At 36.1% G+C, this 22554-nt stretch overlaps 4 protein-coding genes across 4 annotated transcripts; 1 reads left to right on the plus strand and 3 right to left on the minus strand.

Annotated features, from left to right (window-relative positions):
- The first annotated feature begins 1339 nt into the window (after nt 1-1339).
- LOC145630835 (protein SINE1-like) lies at nt 1340-5178 on the plus strand. Its single transcript, XM_081682983.1, has 3 exons — nt 1340-1822; nt 2331-3933; nt 4450-5178. The coding sequence occupies exons 2-3, from the start codon at nt 2338-2340 to the stop codon at nt 4948-4950; spliced, it is 2097 nt and encodes a 698-aa protein (XP_081539109.1). The 5' UTR covers nt 1340-1822; nt 2331-2337; the 3' UTR covers nt 4951-5178.
- Nucleotides 5179-5567: 389 nt separating this feature from the next.
- LOC145630836 (protein NDH-DEPENDENT CYCLIC ELECTRON FLOW 5-like) lies at nt 5568-7581 on the minus strand. The gene is made up of 3 exons (XM_081682984.1): nt 6941-7581; nt 6057-6497; nt 5568-5946 (listed from the first exon to the last, which is right to left on the minus strand). The coding sequence occupies exons 1-3, from the start codon at nt 7499-7501 to the stop codon at nt 5752-5754; spliced, it is 1197 nt and encodes a 398-aa protein (XP_081539110.1). The 5' UTR covers nt 7502-7581; the 3' UTR covers nt 5568-5751.
- Nucleotides 7582-8219: 638 nt separating this feature from the next.
- LOC145632156 (photosynthetic NDH subunit of subcomplex B 2, chloroplastic-like) lies at nt 8220-10868 on the minus strand. The gene is made up of 3 exons (XM_081684456.1): nt 10321-10868; nt 8636-9055; nt 8220-8520 (listed from the first exon to the last, which is right to left on the minus strand). Exons 1-3 carry the CDS (start codon nt 10804-10806, stop codon nt 8323-8325), a joined length of 1104 nt encoding a protein of 367 aa, XP_081540582.1. The 5' UTR covers nt 10807-10868; the 3' UTR covers nt 8220-8322.
- Nucleotides 10869-12035: 1167 nt separating this feature from the next.
- Nucleotides 12036-19521, minus strand: LOC145632157 (T-complex protein 1 subunit theta-like). Its single transcript, XM_081684457.1, has 13 exons — nt 19328-19521; nt 18467-18729; nt 18219-18365; nt 17956-18117; nt 16676-16753; nt 16212-16345; nt 15492-15564; nt 15330-15407; nt 15077-15199; nt 14895-14989; nt 13578-13787; nt 13285-13342; nt 12036-12421 (listed from the first exon to the last, which is right to left on the minus strand). Exons 1-13 carry the CDS (start codon nt 19473-19475, stop codon nt 12344-12346), a joined length of 1647 nt encoding a protein of 548 aa, XP_081540583.1. The 5' UTR covers nt 19476-19521; the 3' UTR covers nt 12036-12343.
- Nucleotides 19522-22554: the final 3033 nt, after the last annotated feature.

The following is a 22554-nucleotide window of genomic DNA, read 5'->3' on the forward strand; positions in this document are numbered from 1 at the left end:
TGCCGCAATCACAACCACGCACCACCTTCCAACTCCAACCTCACGCTGCATCGTTCCCACCAATCTTCAATCCACATCCACCTTGCTCGGCACCACATGACACCAGCAACACAACCGCACAATTAACCACACACTTTAGCCCACCAATTTACCCAACTTGATTCTATCAAACAATCCCAAATTCCCAATCATTGTTTTGCCTTTGCTTTTCTCTCTAAATATGCTTTCTGTGTAATTTTCTAATCTCGTATTTCTTTACCCAACTTGCTTTTTTCAATCAATTTTTTATTAGAACTTGATTAATTGTTTGGTAATTTGATTAATTGTTTGATGTTGTTTGCTGATTGTGTTTTTTGAAATTGATTGAGCGTTGCCACCATTTGAACGTCAACAAGCCCCAACCTCAAGCAACAATTTACCAACCCAAAGGCAACCTCCACAACCATTATTGCCTCACATCGCCACCAATCGCAAATCGCACCCAACAACTCCCATTCAATCAACCATTGCAGCCCCAAAATCAGAGCAAATCGCAAGTTTAATCGAGTCTGGGCTTGTGGTTTCGAGCATAAGTAGGAGTGGGAGAAGGGTTTTTAGTTCTGGGTTTGGGTAGGGTAGGGTAACTGGTGGCAGAGGTGGTGGTGGCGGCGGAGGTCCGTGTTGAATCTGTTGTTTCAATTTTTAGGAGAGAGGAGAGAGAAAGAGGAGTGAAAGAATTATAAAAAAAAAAACATTTTTTTAACCTGTTTAGCAGGTTAAAGGTCAAATGGACCTGTTGGAGAAGGTGGGTATAAAGGTTGGATTTTTGAGGAATAAAATGAAGGTTGGATTTTTAGGAGGAATAAGTGCAAATGTTGGATTTTTCTTTTCTTTTTTTCCAAACCCCAATTGAATGGATGAGAAGATGTTTGTGACATATGAAGCTGGTGATGGATCAGGTCCACTTTATTCGTTTAACATTGACCCACTAGTATAAATGCTCTTAATTCGTGTACGAAGTTGAAATTTGATATTTCGTAATTGAATAATTTTCTTTCAAAATCAATTCAAATCGTAACTACCTTTCAAAACAAATGACCCTATTTGACTTTGCATTATTCGCATACACTACTCTGGCCTTTATTTGTGCATGACATATGTATGATTATATTTAATCTTATATACTTCCTCTATAATGTACAAATAGAGATATACGAATATCAGTCAAATTATGATACTTAAAACATAGAGAGTGTATATTCCTTTGACCACAAAAACAAAAACAAATTCAAAAAACAAAGAAGACAAAGAAGAGCTGAGGAGAGTGAGGGACAGCGGAGGGAATTACATCAAAAAAAAAAATTCAAATTAAAGGTTATTCCCGTTTCCCAAGAATAGATTCAAATGGTTTGTCTTTATTGTGCACATTACTCAAACGTCACAAACACAATGCGCGCATTTCATGCCAAGAATTCAAACCTATAAACATTTTAAAACTGGATCATACAGTACACATTCTTAAATGCTGTAATAATTGTTTAAACCCTAAAAAAAACCAAAAAATTAGAAACCCCAGAAAAAAATTTAAACCCCTGTTTCATGCATTACAGCTGCTCTTTCCTCATTTTCTTTCACTATTCATTTCTTGATTTCTTTCCAAATTTTGAATATTTTTACTTTCTCTGTCTTCTTTAAAGAGAAAGAGTAGATCTTTCATATCTTTTCCCATTAAATTTTTTTTCCTGTTTCAAATTAAAGAATTTCATCATTTGAATTTTGAGTTCAATATCTTCAACAGTAATTCGACTTTAATCTCTTTCTTTAGTCTTCTGCATTGGCCCAGGTAATTTCTTTCTTCCATTTTCTATTCTTATAACTTCATAAAAGTGTAACTTTTCTTGTGTTTTTTAATTTGATTTGGGACAATTTTTGGGGTTTTAAGGTTAAATTGAAATGGGTTTTTGTCAAATTGTGTAAATAGTTGATGGGCTATTAATATTTTAGCAAATTGTATAATCACAAGGCCGAAAAATATGATTTCTTGGTTAAAAGTCCACTCTATTTTTTCTATATTTTTGTTGCATTTTTTGTTAATATGTGGTGAAATTGATGTGGGTTTTATTCAATATTGCAATTAGTAAAATGGGTGTTTGATTATTTTGGGTTTAATATGATAAAGTTCAGTCCTTTGTGTATTTGTTTTTATCAATTTAGTGACAATTTTTGGTTCCTTATATAAGTAAATTGATGTGGGATTTTCCGTTCAATTGAAAATGTGAAATGGGAATCTGAATGTTTTTAGTGGATTACATTTATTTTGTAATGTGATTTTTATTGATTTGTTTCACCAGGTTATCAATGGGTAGGAATTTGAGTCCTGCATTGCGGCAAGAGTTAGCCAAACTAAAGGATGCAGACTGTAGGAGGTCTGCAATGAAAGCACTGAAATTGTATGTAAAAGACATGGACTCGAAAGCGATTCCGCTATTTCTTGCTCAAGTTTCGGAGACAAAGGATGCCGGTTCGTCGCCGGGGGAGTACACCATTTCCATCTATGAAGTCCTTGCTAGGGTACATGGGCCTAACATTGTGCCACAACTTGATAATATCATGTCTTCTATTATTAAGACTTTGACTACTAGTGGAGGGTCATTTCCTCTTCAGCAGGCATGTTCTAAGGTGGTTCCTGCAATAGTTAGGTATGGGATTGAGTCTGCTACGCCGGAAGATAAGAAACAACAGTTGATCCATTCGCTTTGTAAGCCGCTTACAGATGCTCTTTTGGGCTCTCAAGAGAGCCTGTCTTGTGGTGCTGCCCTTTGTTTGAAAGCCCTTGTGGATTGTGATAATTGGAGGTTTGCTTCTGATGAAATGGTGAATGAGGTTTGCTTAAAGCTAGCTAGTGCTTTGGAGGATAAATCGACACAAACGAACTCTCATATGGGGTTGGTTATGTCGTTGGCCAAGCGTAATTGTCTTACAGTTGAGGCTTATGCACGGCTGTTGATAAGGGCGGGGTTGAATATCTTGAATTGTGGCCTGACTGAGAAGAATTCGCAGAAACGTTTGACAGCTATTCAGATGGTGCATTCCTTGATGAAATGCTTGGATATCAGGAGTATATTTTCGGAGCTAGACTCGATTATTGTGGAGATGGAGAACTGTCAATCTGATCAGATGCCATACGTTAAGGGAGCTGCATTTGAAGCATTGCAGACTGCTAAAAAACTATTAGTAGATCAAGGATCTAAGATCAGTTGTGACGAGGTTTCAATGACTGGTTCCAACTTCAGTAGGAGTAGTAATAGCCGGAGACAGTTATCAAGTCCTGGCAGTCAGTCACCGTTATCTGTGTCACCCGAATCACAGACCTTTGATTCGTTTGGTGAGTCTTTCATGGACTCGCCAATGTCAATGAGTCAAGCTTCGTGCAATGGGAATCATATAAGGAGAAATTTAAATAGGAAGCAATGGAGTCAAGAAAATGGATATGTGAATGTGTCTCTAAAGGATGGACTTTTCTCAGAACTTGCTCACGAAAGCGTCAGATCTCATGTGTCCTCTGAACAGGATGAAGGTTCTGATAGTAGGAGAAGTTATACTAATGGATTCCCAGGATTTATTCCTGGAACTCCAATAAATGGATCACTGAGAAGCCGGCCTCAAAGTCCATCAAATGGAGCATTCAGAAGGCGAGCTCAAAGTCCAGCAAATGGAGCTCTGAGAAGACGACCACAAAGTCCATCAAATGGAGCATTCAGAAGGCAAGCTCAAAGTCCAGCAAACGGAGCTCTGAGAAGCCGACCACAAAGTCCATCAAATGGAGCACTCAGAAGGCGAGCTCAGAGTCCAGCGAATGAAGCTCTGAGAAGCCGACCTCAAACTCCAGTAAACAAAGCTTTGAGAAGCAGGTCTCAAAGCCCATCAATGAGAAGCCAAACTCCCAGTCCTCAGGTAAAATAAACATTATCTCAATTATTCTTAAAACAATAATATTGTGTAGACTTTAGCATCTTAGTTCCCTGATTACAGTTGCTAGGAAATAAAACTTGACATACAAGGTTGTATGGGCCTAGAAACATGCTATAGCATATGATTCTTCTACCAACATGTATAATTTTTGAAATAATTGCTATTGTTTAGATCTGTGTTTAGTTGCTTGAGTGTTATTAATAGCGCATTCTTTATGCTTTTGTTTATATTTTATCACATACTTTTTACTCCCTCTGCTTTTTAATCATGGAGCTAGAAATTATGTTGGCATTAATAAGTTTTGATTTGGTGCATAATTCTGAATATGTATGCCATATCTTAAAATTAATTAAAGAAACTATTACTGGGCACGACATCATATTGTCATATTATAATTGCCTATTTTCAGGATGAAAATTTACTGCCTTACCGCCTTAATCTACTTTATTGATCTGTGGTTGCTTGCTAAGCTAATCTCTTTCTTTGTGGTGTTTTCAGAGGACGCGCTCTCAGATAAATCTTGATTATGTTAAGATTTTTACTACTCCGAGGAAGCTTGTTCGTTCACTTCAGGATAATGATGAGAACTCAGACTACTTTGGTGATCAATCTAGAAGACAGAGAAGTCCTTGCTCAGCAAATTGTGAATGGAGCCCTGTAGTCAAGTATAACCAAAGCAGTTGCTTAAATAAAAATAGGCCACAAGATGGCACTGGCAACATGACAGATGAATGTGAAGATCATCAAAGTCATTCCAATTCTAATTCAGAATCAGTCTCGTCAACTCAGGACGTTTTGGCCATGGCTAATGGCGATGTCTCTCTCAAATTGTTCCATAAAGATCAAAGTACATCTGAGAAGATTGTGAAAATTCCTGGGCGGAACTTTCTGAAGATGTCCACTTTGGTGTTGTTAATCGTCCTGGTATTTTCTTTAGGTTTTGCATCAGTGTTATTGCTAGGTGAGCAGGGTGAATTCGTTGGAATGGTTCCAACTTAGCTTCCAATGTAGCATGATTAGATCATTTAGTTGTCATTGGAAAACAGGATTTTTTTTCCATAAAACTATAAGAGACCTACTTTGTATCAATCTGTTAAGCTGTATTGTATCTGTACAAATGAGTACTTGTTTCATCTTCTGAAACTTCAAGTAGCTCTCTTTGGAGAATATCATAGGTCTCTTCTGGCAGGAAAATTATCATATAAGATTTCTCTTATTATGCTTAATTTATAAATTTCTTTTATGACCAACAGCTTCTGTTAATCAACAGAGCTTGGTGCTTTTTGTCCAGTCATACTGTAAAGAGAATGACCACAGAAGTTGGTCTGTCATCAGATAAAAAAACAGTCCCATTTCGGATATCAGCGAGCCTGAGAAAAGAGAGAAGGCAGCATAGAAGGATACTCTGAAAGTCATGGTGGTAACTGATAAGCAATGTTTTTGTGATCAATCTATTGGGTGCAGGTGAACTTGTGAGCATGTCAAGTCTACCATTGTTGATAAGTTATTTTCCAAGATTCTCGAAAAATAACGTATTCACAATTTATTTGTTTTCAACAATGATAACATTTCTGGAAATTTATACAAAAACCTGACCGCTTAAATGGGGAGGAATATAACCTGAGAGCTAGTCAAACAGTCAATAAAGACCTAACTAAAAATCATTGTTCAGCAGTTCTGTGAAAAGAGAAGAAATAGAAAATTTTGACATCAACACAACAAAGCCAGACTCAATTCATTTAGTTGATGCATTTTGTATGATGGGTTCTTTTTACAAGATGGAAGTGTTAACTATGGAATTTAAAGATTTGGATTATGTAAGCGCTGCTCGCCTATCCACGATTGTTCAGGACCTAAAGTTATAGGTTTGAGCAAAGCTGATTGTCCAACACATAAGTATGCATACTTGCCGTAGAGTTCATGGCTTGACCCTGGACTGTACATGTATAATTCTCCAAAGCCCCTCCTTCCAACAATGACTGAATTTCTTTTACCCTGTTTAAAAAAAACAAATTTCAACAAATTAGTCCAGTAAATAATCATTGTGAAGTTTTATCCATAATTTTTCAAATTAGTTATCAAAATAACAAGTTAAAAAGCCCAACCCTGTCTATTATTGTGAAGTTTCGAGGTGCACATGTGTATATCCTGCTCATTTTTCCAGATAAATGCTTATAATTATCTTCCTCTTCACCTTCTGTTTGCTCGTTTATTTCTGTATCGTCGGTTTTTGCACCAAACCACTCTTTGAGGGATGATAGAGGCCATGACTGACTAGTCTTTTTGTTCTTTGCCATGTTTGGAGGCATTATGAAGAAGTCTGAGATGGTAGGTAGCTTGTTGACATAATTTGATCCCTCTAATCCAATTGCATAAGTGGCATCTGGTGAGCTCAGAGTCAGATGGCTTAGAATAGAACCTCTTAACTCGAGTTGTGAAGACCTCGAGTTTGAAACACTGACCACTGAACTCAAGGTATCATCTTTCAGAGTTATGCTGTATTTTACTTCAACCATGTTTCCAATATCTCTGCTTATCATTTCTACCTGCATTATAAGATATACAGTATGCCATCAGAAAAACTGTGGCGAGGAAACTGAACTTTAATCACCTTACAACAGCTAAAATGTCCATAATATTTGCACCATATGTTTGTTCAGCAACTTTTGACTCGATTTACTCACTGAAAGAGGAGACTACATGTTTGCAATTGCTGCTGCAATCAGATACATATACACCATCCACAACGTCCCAAAGATAATGCTCCGTAATTGGTCACTCTTTCTATAGTAAGTTAGATATTGTAGTATTTCATATTACCTTAATGCTACCGATGAAGGGATTTTCTTTGCTGTTTCTTATACTTGATTCTATCAGTTGCATAAATGTTTGATCATTGAAATTTGAAACCTTCTTTCTACTTGTATATGTCAATTATGTAACAAAAATTTAGTACTTAAATGTTTCTCTAAAAATAGCAGAAGCAAACCTGAATAGAATCTTGGGAGTTCCCTTTAACATCAGTCAGAACCCAACTAACAGGAGACCATGAAAACCCATTCTCACCAACACAATTCAAGGCCAAAGAAACACCACCTTGAATGACAGGACCACCACCGCCATCTCCATACATAGTTCCTCGTTCTGAAACAGAGGTATGCAATACCTCAATGGAGCTTCCATGCCACATCTTAGGCTTATAGGATGTGATCAGACCGCTAGGCATCAAAATACTGGCTGCACTCCCATTCTCCAAGAGCATCCTGACAACATAGCTGCTTTGTCCAAGCTCGGCAAAAGATACTCCGTGGCTTCCAAATTCACTCTCCAAGTACTTAACATTGAAGGGAGGTTGTGGGTAGGCAACTGAAGGAGAAGTCACCGATATTGGTAATACAAAGTCTCTTTTATTGAAGGTAATATATCGGGATGAATTAGACAAAAGGTGAGGAGGAAATGAGGTAGGGGAGTTTATGGATTTTGTAGTGGTTAGTAGAGAGGTATTTGATGGGAAAAGAAAACTGCAAGACATTTTTTTCTTGAGTTCCATCAGAATATGGTGTTCATGGTATAGAATGTAGGAAGGACATGAAGTCCAAGAGGAAGCAAAAGAAGATAGAGAGGGTCCACTTATCCTTGCTACCAGCAATTTGTCTCAAGCAGAGCTTTTACTTGGAAGTGTATATTGAGATATTTTCTGTTGATTATTGTCAACTTATGGTGATTAGCTTAACAAAATTTTCTTATTTTTAAATTTAGAAAACTTATTCAAAGGGGAAATACTATGTCCCCTATTAATTTTCACCTGAAATTCGCTGATCTAAACTTATTAGAGCTTATCAAAGAAATTATTTATATAAACTTATTCCTCCTAAAATACAGAAGTATTTTTTTTCAGGATGAAGAAGGAACGAAAAGCCTTGGGAGGGGGTAAGCAGCCTTATGATTCAGACTTATGGTATCATTAAATAACCCCAGACTTACTGTCTGCTGATCCAATTCCATCCAAATACATACTCAGAACGTTTATTCTATGACAAATATATGATATACTCATTATGAATATGTAGGATATCATTTGCACAACATACCCCTTTGATTGAGCTCATTTTTTTCCATCAAGTGTAATTAAGTAAATCAACCATTCCATCTAGACATGTAGTAGATCTTTATATTTCACTGCTACTCTTACGAAGTTATGATTACTTTTTTCCTTGGCGGATCCAAATTGCTTAACCTATACTACAACATATGTAACAGCTAACTGGTAAACACAAAGCCACATGAATAAATGATTTATGAAGCCTATTTATCTTCAAGGTGATAAATCATGTTACAATGACACATCTTTACAGTGAATGTAATTACAAATTATGTAAGATTATCATGCTCGATAACCTGAGCCCCTCTCCACCCCTCCCCTGGGTCCACAGTCACTGGTACCAACATCGAAGCAGGTCCTGTGCAGATGAAGTATTCCCTGCCATATTTTTCAGATAAAGAACCAGGGCTTGCTAAGTATATGTCATCATAACCCATTCTAATCACTCGAAACACAAGCTCCCTTCCCTGAAACAACGAAAACATAAGAGTTTCAGTCAGAAAATGATAGCAGAATGTACCAACTTTATTATGCAGTAATTAAACATAAGTGTTTCAGTCAGACGAAGGTTTTTTCTGTTACCTGATCAATCGTCTCATATTTTGATGGCGGTGTTCTGTAGAATCGCTTTGATCTCTCTGAAGGAGGAGCTGTATAAACCCTGCTAAACTTATCCTTCAAAATGGTAATAGGCACATCTTGCGTGGTCCATTGACCGGGCTTGCTAGGAGACTGGGAACTATCAGCTTTCATGGCTTCAGCAGGAGAAAGAATCTCAAAAGGTGAAGATAAAGGAGGGTGAGCACAATAAGAGCAACCTTGAAGTCCTTGTATTCCCGAGCCTCCACGTTTTTTGAATTTGATATGGCTGAGTATTGCACTTGTAAGATCAATCGCCTTGCGGCCATTGTTCTTCACAAGAACTGCTGATGCCATGCTTTCAGGATACAGGGAAACTACATATGTTATGTCTAGAGTTCCACTGGTGCAACTCAATTCAACCTGAAAGACGATTAAGTAAAAGGGGGAACAAGAATGAATGCATCTGTTAAAGTCTAGCAGAACAACTGATGGTTTTAAGCTTCTATCTAATCATCCTATGCTATAAAAAATAAAATTACAGGGGCAAACCGGTGAACTATGCTGAGATCAGACATACAAGCTTCTTATAGGTAGCTAAGCTTGCAAAGTATTTGTAACATTTGAATGTATGTACATAAGTTCTTTAAACAGTAATAAAGTGTTTAAGTTGTGCTATAATATCTTGAAATCCATGCGTCTAATCTTTGGATTTTATTTTGAGTTGGGTGCCAGAATTTCCAGATAATTTCTGAGCATAATAAGCAGACAAGCCACCAACAATGTATTGAACATAACAAGCAAACAAACAAGTTAAAACCCAACTTAGCATTTTAGTAACAATGCAAACCCCTCTTAGGGAAGCAGAGAGCAAGTTAGAGATTGTCAAATTAATTAGTCTTAGGCCTGTTCTCATACTATTATTTTCAGTTTAGTTTAGTTCAGTTCAGCTCCTAATTTCCTTCTCTTATAAAATATTCATTTCATTTCAGTTCAGTTCAGTTCAGCTCTAATAAGTTCAGTTCAGTTCAGCTCTAATAAGTTCAGTTCAGTTCAGTCAATGAGAACAAGCCCTAACTTTACCTAAACAGTCTAGAAACTAGTTTCTCCGCGACTCCATCTAGTCATCTCTTTGTCCCAAGTCCCAAATCCTCATAATTACTGTATGATTCTACCCAACTAAAAATCTTTATACTTTAGTACCTAAGTCAATTCTTTCATGTCGTAGATAAATCAAGTAACAGTATAGATTATTTAAATAATCTCTCATTTATTATTATTTTTTTTTTTTTTTGACAAAAATAATCTCTCATTACTACATTAGGAAATGTGAATGTTTTCTTGACATCCTAAAATAGTACTTTATACTTCAGATTATGTGGATGGTCTTCAGATTATGTGGATGGTCTCTTCTAGCTCCTTTTAAAAATTTCATTGAGGAATTCCGATATGGGTAGCCTTATGGCCGACCTTACCTTCTATGATTAAAGAGTACCTATAGCCATTGTAAATTAGAGTTTGCTAAGTAGTGGTAATTCAAACTACATATAGTATCACAACCTCTACGCCATTATATTGCACAATTCAATACTTTGAAGCAAATTAATTGGCCAATTGATCAGTAGTTTATCATACAATGTCGTTTACAACAAGATAAGAAAATTGAGACAACTTTGTTTCGAATATACCTGGACAGCATCAAAAGAATCTGAATCAACATTTTTTACAGACCACTCAGCTCCTGCAAGTACTGACCCTTTAGCAGCAGCAGCAGGTTCAGACTTTCTGAAAGGGTCTGGTTTCTTAGCAGCAGCAGCAACTGGTTGTGTTACATCATTAAGCACTAATCCAATACCGCCTTTGGACTGTGGAAGTGTGTACAAAACCTCTTCAAACCCGTCGTCTTTCCAGTACACTTTAGGCCTATACGAGGTAACATGTGCATTTGATAGTTGCAGCTTTAATGAGCTCCCATTTCTTACACTTAGTTCAACTATGGGAGTAATAACATTTGTACTTGTATCAGTTGATTCTAAAAAGTTTATGCCTTTTCTACCAAATTGATCATTGAGAGACTCAACTAGAGCAGACGGTGAGACGGTTGTTGCCGGGGCTGAGGAGGCTTTGCAGATTGTGGTGGGTTTGAGAAGGGAGAATGGTAGTAGAGAGGCCATAGAATGTATCAGTGGCAATAGATGATGAGGTGAGATAGAGGTTTCTCATCCTCTGTTTTTTTTTGGTTTTTTCAAATGGGATTTTCTCATAAGTGGAAGTGGGACACCCATTTTTTGGCTTCATATTCGTAGTTTTGGCTCCATTCTTGATTTATTAATTTATTTTTATATTATTTTGGGGGTGGTTCTTTTTTTTTTTTTCAAATTTGGTTGTTGCAATGAGGCTAGAACTGTAGAAATGTAAATAAAGAACATAATAAACTTTTATTCGCCCTACGTGAAAATTAAATGATTCGTTAAAATATAGAGAGATAACTTGTTTTGTTGTTGACTTGAGATAACAGTTCTAATTGAAAGATTACGTCTAGTTACGAAATAATTGTTTGGATATGTAGAAGTTTAGTACAGATCCCTGAAAGATCACCCGCATTTGGCCAACACAATAGAACACTGCTAGCCTTCCAAAGCCTGAAAGCCATGGTCTTTCATAATGTTCCCTCAACAGGTTCCAGCAACTCTTAATAGAGAAAGGAAGTAGAACCAAGTCAAGATGATACGGATCAACCCCTTCTTCTTGCGCCAAAGATCTTACCCTTTCAAAGGAACTGAAGTTCTATCTCTTTTCCATTTCCATTCAAGAGTTCTTATGTGTTTCCCCCCACCCCAAAAAAAAAAAATAAGGATAAATTCCTTTTCTTAGGAACACATACCGCATTCGTCACTCCAAAAAGGATAATGGTAACCCCACCATTAACCACTTCATTTATGAATTTCATAGTAATAGTAATACATGTCCTACCGAGACAGAATTTTTAACTTGCTATCCTCTTGCCTAGCAGTCAAAGATTTACCTCTGTAGAAAGGATGATTCGTTCGGATCGACATGAGTCCAACTACATTGCATATTTACCATAATATAGCTACTAGATGGTTTTTGTAGACTGATTTGTTATACATCATCGGACTTAACTTACAACTTTTGGCCTCTGACCAAAGCCAACAGGCAGCACCGCTTTTTACAGCTGTATCCACCCAAAGCTGCCTGGGAATACCAGGACAAACCCACAGCCTCGGTGCTTCATCTGTATTCACAAGAATCACAACCACCTAACCTGAGCTGAACATATTTTAAAAAATTCTAATCACTTGTAAGTTGTAACTATTACAAAAATGTTGAATTTCTTTTAAAAAGAGGTAGAGAAGCTCACTTCCTTGCCAAAACAAGATGATTGGGAGAATGAAAGAATCAAAACTATAATATTAAAGTTGTAAATTCAGTTTTTTTCCCCAAACAAGATGAGCACATGACATGAACTCTTAGAACTGATCTACGACTAACTGTTTTTCTTTACTAATTTCTTCTGACTATAGCTACAACAACAATCTAGCACTCTCCATAGCAAAATTTTGTGTTTCAAATCATCAAAAAAACACTAAAATAAGAGGTAATTAATGCACCCAGGAAACGGATTTTACGTGAACCAACAAAATTACAAGCAAAAAAAAGGGGAAAAAAAAAACTTTTCATAGGAAGCACTTAGTCTTCTTCCATTCCAGCCCCAGCAGCAGCGGCAGCATCTCTCCTGGGTCCACCAGCTTGTTTTGCCATTATGATCTGCAGGGCAAAATCAACCAGTATAAATAATTTACTACTGTAAATCAAGAGTTAATCAGAACACGATATAGCAAAGATGCAAGAAATATGTAAATGCATCCTAAACAAGGTTTGACCCTCAAATTATAATCTAATTATTTAAAATTAATTATAACAATTCACAGGATGGCTAACAATTAAGAACTGGCAGTCACTGGCTTAAGTGGCAAGGCTTCTCCAGTGGTTGCCAGCACTGATGGCCCCAGTGGTCCTAATCTATTCAGGTTAGTTCACTAATCTCTTCAATATATCTCACTAATCCTTTACAAAGTACAAATACAAATTATGTAAATATGTAAGCGAGCCTTGAGGTCCTTGCCCTTGCCTTAGGGCCTTGATGGGCATCTTTTAAAGCTAAGAGAAACAACTATATTGTTGAAAACGGTGACAGCCAGACTTTTACCCCAGTTGAACAGCACAATACCATTGCCAAGGCGGGTGAATTCACCAAAAAAGAAAATTATTTAGTCCGACAAGAGAGGGGTTTGTCCGGTTCATACGTGCACAGAGTTATTTTATAGGTCATTCATAGTTACAGCAAACTATATAAGAGCAGGCATCATAAACAGACAAGTTACTAAAGTAAAGCAGTTAAGACTTGAGATAGCTTGAATTGACCCCCTTTTACAATGCTTAGCGAAGCAAACTCAGTAATAGTTCTAATATGAACTAATGATAGAGGAAGAAGAGTTGAACTCTAAAAAATTAACCCAATGTTCCTTTACCAATTGGATTATTGCCATGATCGTAGATACTAGACAATCAACCTTTGACCAACATTATCCATTTCAACTTTTCAAGCTACAAAGCAAGTTGAAATATACCTGATCAACTCGTAGAACAGTGCAGACAGCGTCAGCAGCATATTTGAGAGCAAAGAACCTGCACAGAAGGCAGTAATATAAGATATGATTATCTAGCTCAGATACAAGATTTTTTGTAAGACCAGCAGCTCTAACTGAAAATTTTGGCCAGGACTTTGCTAGAAGGGAAATTAATAATTGACACTTGATTCACAATATATTAATTAAAACTGAGATTCCTCGAAAAGATATTCCATGGAAATTTGATATAAATTTGGGAAATGACTACACTAGGCAAGCAGGAAATATCTTACTTGGTGACATGGAGGTCCCAGATACTCAATGCTGAAACATCCTTGCAGGCACCCTCCTCAAGGTCAATGCCAACTCTTGTATTTCCAGATGAATGCTCACTATATAATGATGATATGATCTGCATCGCATCAAGGCCAGCATTCTCTGCTAGTGTTCTGGGGACCATCTCAAAGCTCTCCGCAAACTTTGCAATGGCGTACTGATCTAACCTTTAGACATGAATGGTTCAGCATAATTTAATATAGTTCTCAGAGAAACAGAGCTGATATATTGCACATACCATAAGACTTTAAAGCAAAATATGAAGATAGAACTAGAAGAGAAATGATGGGAAAATGACCAAAAATAAGCCTAATGTACACACGCAGACAATTCATCCAACTACTTCGAAGTAATTAGAAATAGAGAGATTAATAATAAAGATAAAACACTAGTGTGCGAAAAGTAATGCTCAAAATATTTCCATATGACTTCTCAGATTGATAGGCAACCTTTTAAACATACACATATAAAGCAGATAAAAACACAAGCAATGGATACTTTACCGACAACTAAAATTATAGATCTTGAACCTACATTTAACTTGATCAAAGAAAATGAGACACCAAAAGAAATTGGAGAGCTAACTCCACAGAATGTCTTCTAGAATTAGAGTTAATTAAGGGAGCAGAACTGACAAATCAAATTCCATGCATTACCTTAAAAATCCTACATTCATTGACGGAGAAAAAACAAATAACACATAATAAACCTTCTAAGAATTCCGAAATAGCATTGTTCATATCAAACACTATCCCATTAACATGATTAAGTCCATCAAAGTCTAAGGATTAGTCAATACAAAGACATAAAAGACAAGTCAAAATTGCATGCATAATTAACATTACAAGGAATTTGACATGCATGGCACTAAAATCATTTACAGGGTTAGAAACACTCCAAGCAGATTAATATGGTCTCAAGCAACTATGTTCAAATCAGACTCAATCTTATGACCATGAGTACACAACATAGGAAGATGGCAAGGAAAATATAATACATAAAAGTTATTTTATGAAAAATAAGAATACACATGACAAGTCATCTGATACATCTTCTCTCAAAAAGACGAAGAGTGGGAGCTGGGAAAGGAGAAACATGGCCAGCACTCAATAGGCAGCACTGCAGTTTAATTAAAGCAGTGATGATATGACAGCAAAATGACCAGCTTGGTCAGACCCGAAAGGAAATGTAATCAAGATGAGATTCCTAAGACTAGTTATTAACAGCTTTGTACTAACATAATCATGTCCTAAAAGTCTAAGATCCATAATTACCCTGTTTCTTTGAAAGAGAATTCCTTCAGTCTTCTTGCTAACTCAATCTCAGTAGCTGCTGCACCAGGGACAGTTCGACTATCCTTACACATAGCCTGGAAACAAAAGGCATAAAAAAACATGAACATCTTATTCAAAATCCAATACTTGTGAATACAGAAAACAAAGTGCAAAAAACCTGCCTTGTATGTGTTTACTCCATCATCAACTGCTCTTTCCAGATCATCCAATATACTATCTGTGCTTCCTCGTAATACCACAGTTGTCAAAGAGTTCCCACCTTCTTCATTTCTTACAACAGTGACCTACAGGAGTAAGATAATATAACTAATAAATTTTCAACCATCGAACACATGAAGGAATCCATAACAGAAATAAAAGAGATAACCACCCTATAACACAATTGGATGTAACAATGCTGATCAACAAACATACCCTAGTACCACCGATTTCTTCGACAGAAACAGAATCGACATGTCCCAAATCATTTGGATTAGGCTGGCTGAGTTTTAACTGCCATACCGACATAATCGTAGATAAGTTAAGGAAACCAAAAGGATAACTTAAAAGACAACCACCACATTTAGAATTCCTTACAAGTGCAACTGCCCCAGTAGTGCGACAAAATCTTCGCAACTCAAACTTAGAGCTAATCTTGAGGACCATAAGCCTGCAACCAAGAGAAACAGAGTTAACATCCAAAAAAATAAAGAATCTGAGCCTCCCCTGTCTTACTACAACATAGGTCATAGCATATCGACAAATTACCTTAGCAGTTAATACATACTCAAGATCCTCCAACATGTAAGAATCATTTTACTATATGATGAATATCAACCTCATTACGCCATAACCAAGATCAAACACAGCACTTCACAATTCACATACATCATAACTCCATCACATTGGTTAATAAGAAGAATATAAATGCATAACAAAGTTATCCACCATACGAAAATATTAACTAAATGAAACAAATTGACATTTGACACAACAACAATATGATGGTCATCATCTTCTACATAGAAGCTTGTTATATCAAAAGAGGGATATCTTCCAAATCCCATAAAATATGGTCAACAAGTTCAAATTTGTGAGGAGACAGTATGGACGGTGTACTATGTCCATACTTGTAAGCTTTTGGTTTTATTTATAACTAAAGACAAAAGGGAATAGGTTGCCTTCACACGCCCACATCAATTTTCTTTCACAAGTTTACGCATTTCTGAACTTGCAACCAATAAGGCTTTGTCAAGCCCGTGACCAAAAATAAGACACACAATGAATATAAAGTTTTCCGAAGCAAACAACACATACTTGTAACGCTCACAGAAGTGCATTGCCATGTCTCCTACAGCTCCACCGCTGACGATAACTTTGGCACCAGATTCGGCAACTGCCTTAATGAGCTCTTCAACTCTTGCTTCTTCAGTTTTGGAATAATTCTCCAGCTGCAATGCATGGAAATAAATATAAGAATTACTACAGAATTACAATAGCAACTGTATTCTAATTTGACTATGCCCATCTCGGACGCCAACACTAGCCATGCCCAATTTAAAACACAGTATTTGTAATGGCCAACGTCACTCGGACTTGGCTATTTGTAACAAAATACATGTGCGCTATTTCATGAAAAATGAAGATTCATGGTCAATACCCATGTCGTAGTACTGAATACCTGACATGGGGATGTGATATAAAATGAAGGGTCCAAAAAGCAATTGTAATCATTATATTTTCATCTGATCATCAAAGTAAGCTAAAAGTAGCCAGGGTACCTGCTCAGCACTGTGAATGAGAACAGTTCCTTTTGTTTCGGTAGCTGAAGTATCTACACCTTGTACGAACACAGCAACCTGAAGATGCACAATTAAATAATCAAGGACTGTAGTACTGCATTTTCCCACATAGTAAACATCAGGAGCTCATGAGTACAAATGTACAGTAGAGTTAATTGATTACAGAAAAGTACATGAGCAAGGAACTCGTCACTTAATAGTTAGAAAGAGCTAGTAGTGTAGTGAAAGAAGTAGATTTTTTAGAAGTAATGTAATAGACAGTAGTGGTGAAAAAAGTAGCATTTCTAGAATTAATGTAAAAGACATCCTGATCATAAAAGCTAACATGAAAATCTAACTAGTGACAATTAGTTTATAAGTTGAAAGGGTTCATTAAGTAGGAAAGAATAGGGAAGGAATCTGACCAGCACAAAGTCAAAGTTAAAAAAGAGACATGCACCCAGGATACAATAAGTAGACTAAGAATACTTAAAAGTATTACAAATCAGAGGAGGGGCTCCTATGGGGTTTTCCCTCTAATTGTTAGCACACTACAAATTCCTATTCAGAGAAACGTCTTTAGTGAGCTTTAGACAGTCAAGTGACCCCTTCCCCACCCCCCACCCACCCTCCAAAAAAAAAAAAAAAACAACACTCCTTTATGTCTGAGTTCTTCCCGGACATATCTTTAACAGGATCACACATCCTTAGTCAGTAGTCATCTACTTGATCCTTTTAATGTAGGCATAAAACTAAGCCACACCTTTCACCTTACTAGGAACAAAAGTCCTCGTTCAGCTAATTTTGAGCCACTTCATTCCAGGCATTGACCACACTTACACCCATCTATCAAATAGCATAATGTTACCAACCTACTACCGAGCTCTTCTTTGCAAGTGAAAAGTAAATTAAAGAGAAGCACCAGTCAACAAAATGGAGCTCATAAGAAGCTTAGTCATTATGAGAGAGAATACTATAATCCATGATGGCAGAATGTCAATCTTAATTCCTTCACCTTTGGTGTGAAAATAAGGAGTTTGAAAAGAAGAAAACACGATGGCACTAATAGGGTAACATCTAACAGAGTAACATATGTAAAGACACATATGTGATTATTAGGTAAGCAGGATAAACCATAAACTAACAGAGTAACATATATAGCTATATACTCACTCTCGACAAGTTAGTTTGCAACAAAGACAAATGTAAGAAAATAATATCAAATATAGGCAATAATACCACCTCATGAAAAGACAATGGAAACATGAAGAATAACTTGCCTTGGATTTCTCCACTCGCTTTATGCTGCCAACAGCATCACTCTTCAAAACCATCCCTCGCACAACAGTGGAGTTGTGCAAACCACCTCCCACAAGTTTTGCAACACGAACATTATCAACATTGAAGTTTACAGGGTTGTATGGACACACTTGGATGCATGCCTATGGAACAATGAAAGTTGAAGCCAATTAAGAAATGAATGACAACCAATACTACAAGGATACGGATTTCATTATCAATAATAAGAACAAAGGCCATTTACATCGGCAATAAGGTTGCACAGCATATCTTCCTGACCAAATTGCTTGCTTGCAACTGCAGCTTTCATCCGAGAAATAACCTCATCCTTGTTTCTCACGTCCATTTTGTCAGAACCTTCCTCGACCAACTCACCCAAAATTTTAATTGTCTAAAGGAAAATTATAAACATATATTAATTCAATAAGCAAGAGTCATTAAACCTGTTACACATCCAAATAAAACATAGCAAGCATGATAGATATGACAAACCTCATTGATTCCTTTGGTATATCCCGTGATTATTTCACTTGGGTGCAGTCCCATTCTTATTAGTTCTTCTGCACCTCGAAGAAGCTCTCCTGCAAATGAGATTGTCAAGTTTGCTCCATCACCAATCTCTTCTTGCTGAGCTTTACCGGCTAAAACCAAGATTTTAGCAGCAGGGTGCTGTATCTCGAGCTCACTCACGATAGTACCAGCATCATTTGTAATAAATTGCTTATCCAAGTGATTAATGACCAACTTGTTCCTCCCTACACAACATAAAATACACATCTCCCAAATTCAATTTAAAGTAATATCAAACCATATGAGATCCCTCGACAAATGAGAGCAAAAATAACAATATAGAAACCTTAAAGCTACTTCAAGCGCTCCAAATCATGATTCCCTCCGCCAAGCAAGTAAAACCCGTTCGCAACAACGAATAATAGAGTGGATCCAAGAGTAAAGTGCGGTTAATTTGGGGGTTTGGACCTTCATTTAAGTCTTAATTATTAAATTAACTGTACATTTACACTGTATAATGCTCAAATCATTGACAATGTCCAATAGAATAGCTAGAGTTTGAGGATCCAATTATATCAAAAACCTAGAGCTAACTACAATACTTAACCAATACAATCCAAAAATTCAAATCATTCCCAAAAAAGCAAGTTCCTTTCCGCCATTAAAACCTAAACCCAGAAAAATTAACACTCGAACAAAGTAAATAATATCAAAAAACTGCAAAAAAAAATCTGGTTTTTTCCAAGACAAAAAATTTAAGCAAACAAGCAATAACCCACTTCATAAATCAGAGCCAAAACCCAGAATCTGTGATCTAAGATAGAAAAGGAGGGATATTTTTACCATTAGGGCCAAGAGAAGTGCGAGTAATGTCAGAAAGTTCTTTGCAGGCTTCGATATTTTTACAGACGGCTTCTTCGACACCAGAAAGATGGCGATGGCCTTCCTTAAGCATGGATTGTATACCGTACGGCTGTAAATTGAACCCCATTTTTAGAGAGAGAAAGCAAACGAGAGGAGAGAGAAAGAGGAGGGTTTGTTTGGGTTCGATCAGAGAAGTGGGTTTAAAGTGAGAGAGTGTGGTTTTGGAAGAACAAGTTTGAAGAACTGAGAGAGTCAAGTCGAAAGCCCTAGATTTTTTTTTTTTTTTTTTTTTTTTTTTTTTTTTTTTTTTTTTTTTTGAGTTAAAAAGCCCTAGAATTTTTCTTGCTTTTTCTCTAACAAAATTTTTATTTTTTAAAAAGCTCAATTAAATTTTTTTTTTTTTTTTTTTTTTTTAACTTGAGACTTATTGACTTCATAGTAGGGCTGAGCAAAACTATCCGAAAAATCGTTTCGGAACCGTTCCGAAAATTAGGGTACCCGATCCAATAACCATAAGGGTTCGGGTATGGCTGAGCAAAACTACCCGAAAAATCGATCCGTAACCGTTCCGAAAATTAGGGTACCCAATCCGATAACCTTAACGGTTCGGGTACCCGTTCCGATAATTTGTTATCGGGTATGGTTATGGGCATCATTTTAAAATTAACGGTTACCCGAACCAATTCGAGAAGCATTTTTTTTGGCTTTTTTTCCCTACTTAAATCTATTAATATAAATCTTAACTTTTACTTTACTTCATAATCACTATATAATATCAATGATTAGTAATACTATTAATAATTTGGTCAAGATCATATGGTATTGTTTTTAATTAGTTGTAAATTATATCATAATAACTACGTAATTAAGTTTAATTATCATTATTGGATATCTTATTGGGTACCCAATAAACGATCCAAAAATTCAGGTACCCGAAATCCGGATACCCGAACTTATCGGTTCCGGTTATGGGTATCACTTTTAGTGATTTTGGTTATCGAGTACCCGAACCGTTAGTACTAACGGTACGGGTACCCGTCTCATGCTTAACCCTAGGTTCAGGTACCCGTTTCGATAATTTGTTATCGAGTATGGTTATTGGGTATCATTTTAAAATTAACGGTTACCCGATTCGATCCGATAAGCTTTTTTTTTGCTTTTTTCCCTACTGAAATCTATTTTTTTAAAATCAATTCTTACTTTACTTCATAATTACTTTATAATATCAATGATTAGTAATATTATTAATAATTTGGTCAAAATCATATGATATTGTTGTTAAATAGTGGTAAATTATATCATAATAACTGCATAATTAAGTTTAATTATCATTATTGGATATCTTATTGGGTACCTGTAGACGTCGTTTGCAGTGGGCCTACGTTAAAAGCATGTTGTGAATATGCTTGGCAGTTGGCACTCATAGGAAGTGGGAATTGACATATACGATTAGGGACAACGATTAGGGAAAACAAAGTAGGGAGCCGCCAACAAGTTTTTAAGGAACTTGTAAACCGTTCACGGATCATAAAAGGCAACCACGAATAAGGGACAACGATAGACAACAACGATTGACCCTTGAAGGTTACACCCCATTCATAATCCATGAGATTACTAACTCCATATGGTTCGGAACCACGAAAGGAGGATCGGGGATGATGGTACGAAGTGAGTCATGGAGTCACATTCGCCCGTATTGGCCTCTACTCGGTTCTTATAGTGAAAAGTGATTCTTGCGATCTCAAAGGCATACAAACAAAATATTCAATTTGCTCCAAACTATTATTAGTCTAAATTGGTTGAATATTAATGCAACACATAATTCTAAAATATCGTGATCACTTGATTAAACACAAGATTAAAAAGGAACCTAAACCGGTCATCCAAATTATCTTATTAGGCGTGATTTTCAATTACATATTCCCTTTAAACATGCAATATAGTGATCATAACAATAATAGAATAAACATTAATATTGGAAGCAATTTAACAATAATAACGTTAGTCAAATCAAATGATAATAATAACCCTAATCATGATACTAGCAATATTAAAATAAAATAAGTAATTAAATTGCTTAATTACTCACATTCCGCGCGTTCCTTAAAATTGCTACATCATGAATAAATTGTTAGTAACTTCAATAAAAAAAATATAAATCAAATGAAAATTAAATTAAGAAGTAGAGTTGATTTGGTCCAAACTCTCAGTCAATTGTACCTTTCACACCTTGGTTTAAGTATAGAACTTTGGGTATTATATGGACTCCTTGGAGTGCTTAAGGGAAGTAATAATGTAGTTAGCAGGAATATATGTTTAAGGCTTAAAATATGGGAGAGAGAGAGAAGAGAATGATTTTTGGTGTAAAAGAGAGGAAGAGAGAATGATTTGATGATCAAGCTTGTTGATGATTGAAAAAGGGGAGATATGACCTCTTTTTATAAGGAAAAAGAAGGGTCGAAGAATTAAGAAAAGATAAGAATTCGAATTAAAATAATATTGTTGCGATCACTAGTAGAAAAAACGTCATTTGTAACTGATAAAAACGGGCTTTTCGTAACCAACTTTGTCCGTTACGTATAAAGGAGTTACAAATACTATTAGGCTTTTGTAACCAACACTGTTAGTTACAAAGAGTTAGGCAATTGTAACGGACTCTCTAAATGTTAGTTACAAATACCCCATTTTGTAGCCTAATTTGACAGCTTATTGTAACTAACTTTTTAAATGTTAGTTACAATTAAGCTATTATTTGTAACTATCATGCTAATTGTCCGTTACGATTATACGTTTATTCGTAACTACCATATTTATTGTCAGTTACTATTACTCCTTCAATTTGTGATGATATTTCAGGCTATTTGTAACTAACGCTTAATATGTTGGTTACGAATAAATTTTCTTTTTCGTCCAAATAATTTATATACAGAGAAGATGTCACAGATAGTTCCTGCAGGTTTGAGTACGTAGACACATATACTCATTTTCCTACAGGACAACAGACAACATCTCCCCTGTTTTACGAACATCCCAACTTCAAGTTGATATTGTTAATAAAAACCTGTATATAAACCTGTACTCACAACACTACTCTAACATCATTACCATACCAATAAATAAAGTCATCAACATAACAAGTTAAATGTCACACGTAGTAATATAAATCTATTCACTATTCAACAAACAATCTCACCATAACTACATAT

Source organism: Chenopodium album, chromosome 5, assembly GCF_948465745.1.
Source record: "Chenopodium album chromosome 5, dcCheAlbu1.1, whole genome shotgun sequence".
In the NCBI taxonomy this organism is placed as follows: domain Eukaryota; kingdom Viridiplantae; phylum Streptophyta; class Magnoliopsida; order Caryophyllales; family Amaranthaceae; genus Chenopodium; species Chenopodium album.

Excerpts from the sequence above, each read along its gene's own strand:
- LOC145630835 (XM_081682983.1), top strand. The coding sequence starts at position 2,338 with ATGGGTAGGAATTTGAGTCCTGCATTGCGGCAAGAGTTAGCCAAACTA. Across the intron at positions 3,934-4,449 it reads GCCAAACTCCCAGTCCTCAG|AGGACGCGCTCTCAGATAAA; the intron begins GTAAAATAAACA and ends TGGTGTTTTCAG.
- LOC145630836 (XM_081682984.1), bottom strand. The coding sequence starts at position 7,501 with ATGGAACTCAAGAAAAAAATGTCTTGCAGTTTTCTTTTCCCATCAAAT. Across the intron at positions 6,498-6,940 it reads ACTCCCAAGATTCTATTCAG|GTAGAAATGATAAGCAGAGA; the intron begins GTTTGCTTCTGC and ends CTTATAATGCAG. Across the intron at positions 5,947-6,056 it reads ACTTCACAATAATAGACAGG|GGTAAAAGAAATTCAGTCAT; the intron begins GTTGGGCTTTTT and ends TTTTTTAAACAG.
- LOC145632156 (XM_081684456.1), bottom strand. The coding sequence starts at position 10,806 with ATGGCCTCTCTACTACCATTCTCCCTTCTCAAACCCACCACAATCTGC. Across the intron at positions 9,056-10,320 it reads ATTCTTTTGATGCTGTCCAG|GTTGAATTGAGTTGCACCAG; the intron begins GTATATTCGAAA and ends ATCGTCTTTCAG. Across the intron at positions 8,521-8,635 it reads AATATGAGACGATTGATCAG|GGAAGGGAGCTTGTGTTTCG; the intron begins GTAACAGAAAAA and ends TCGTTGTTTCAG.
- LOC145632157 (XM_081684457.1), bottom strand. The coding sequence starts at position 19,475 with ATGGGGTTCAATTTACAGCCGTACGGTATACAATCCATGCTTAAGGAA. Across the intron at positions 15,408-15,491 it reads CTACTGGGGCAGTTGCACTT|TTAAAACTCAGCCAGCCTAA; the intron begins GTAAGGAATTCT and ends TCGGTATGGCAG. Across the intron at positions 14,990-15,076 it reads ATGGAGTAAACACATACAAG|GCTATGTGTAAGGATAGTCG; the intron begins GCAGGTTTTTTG and ends TTTTGTTTCCAG.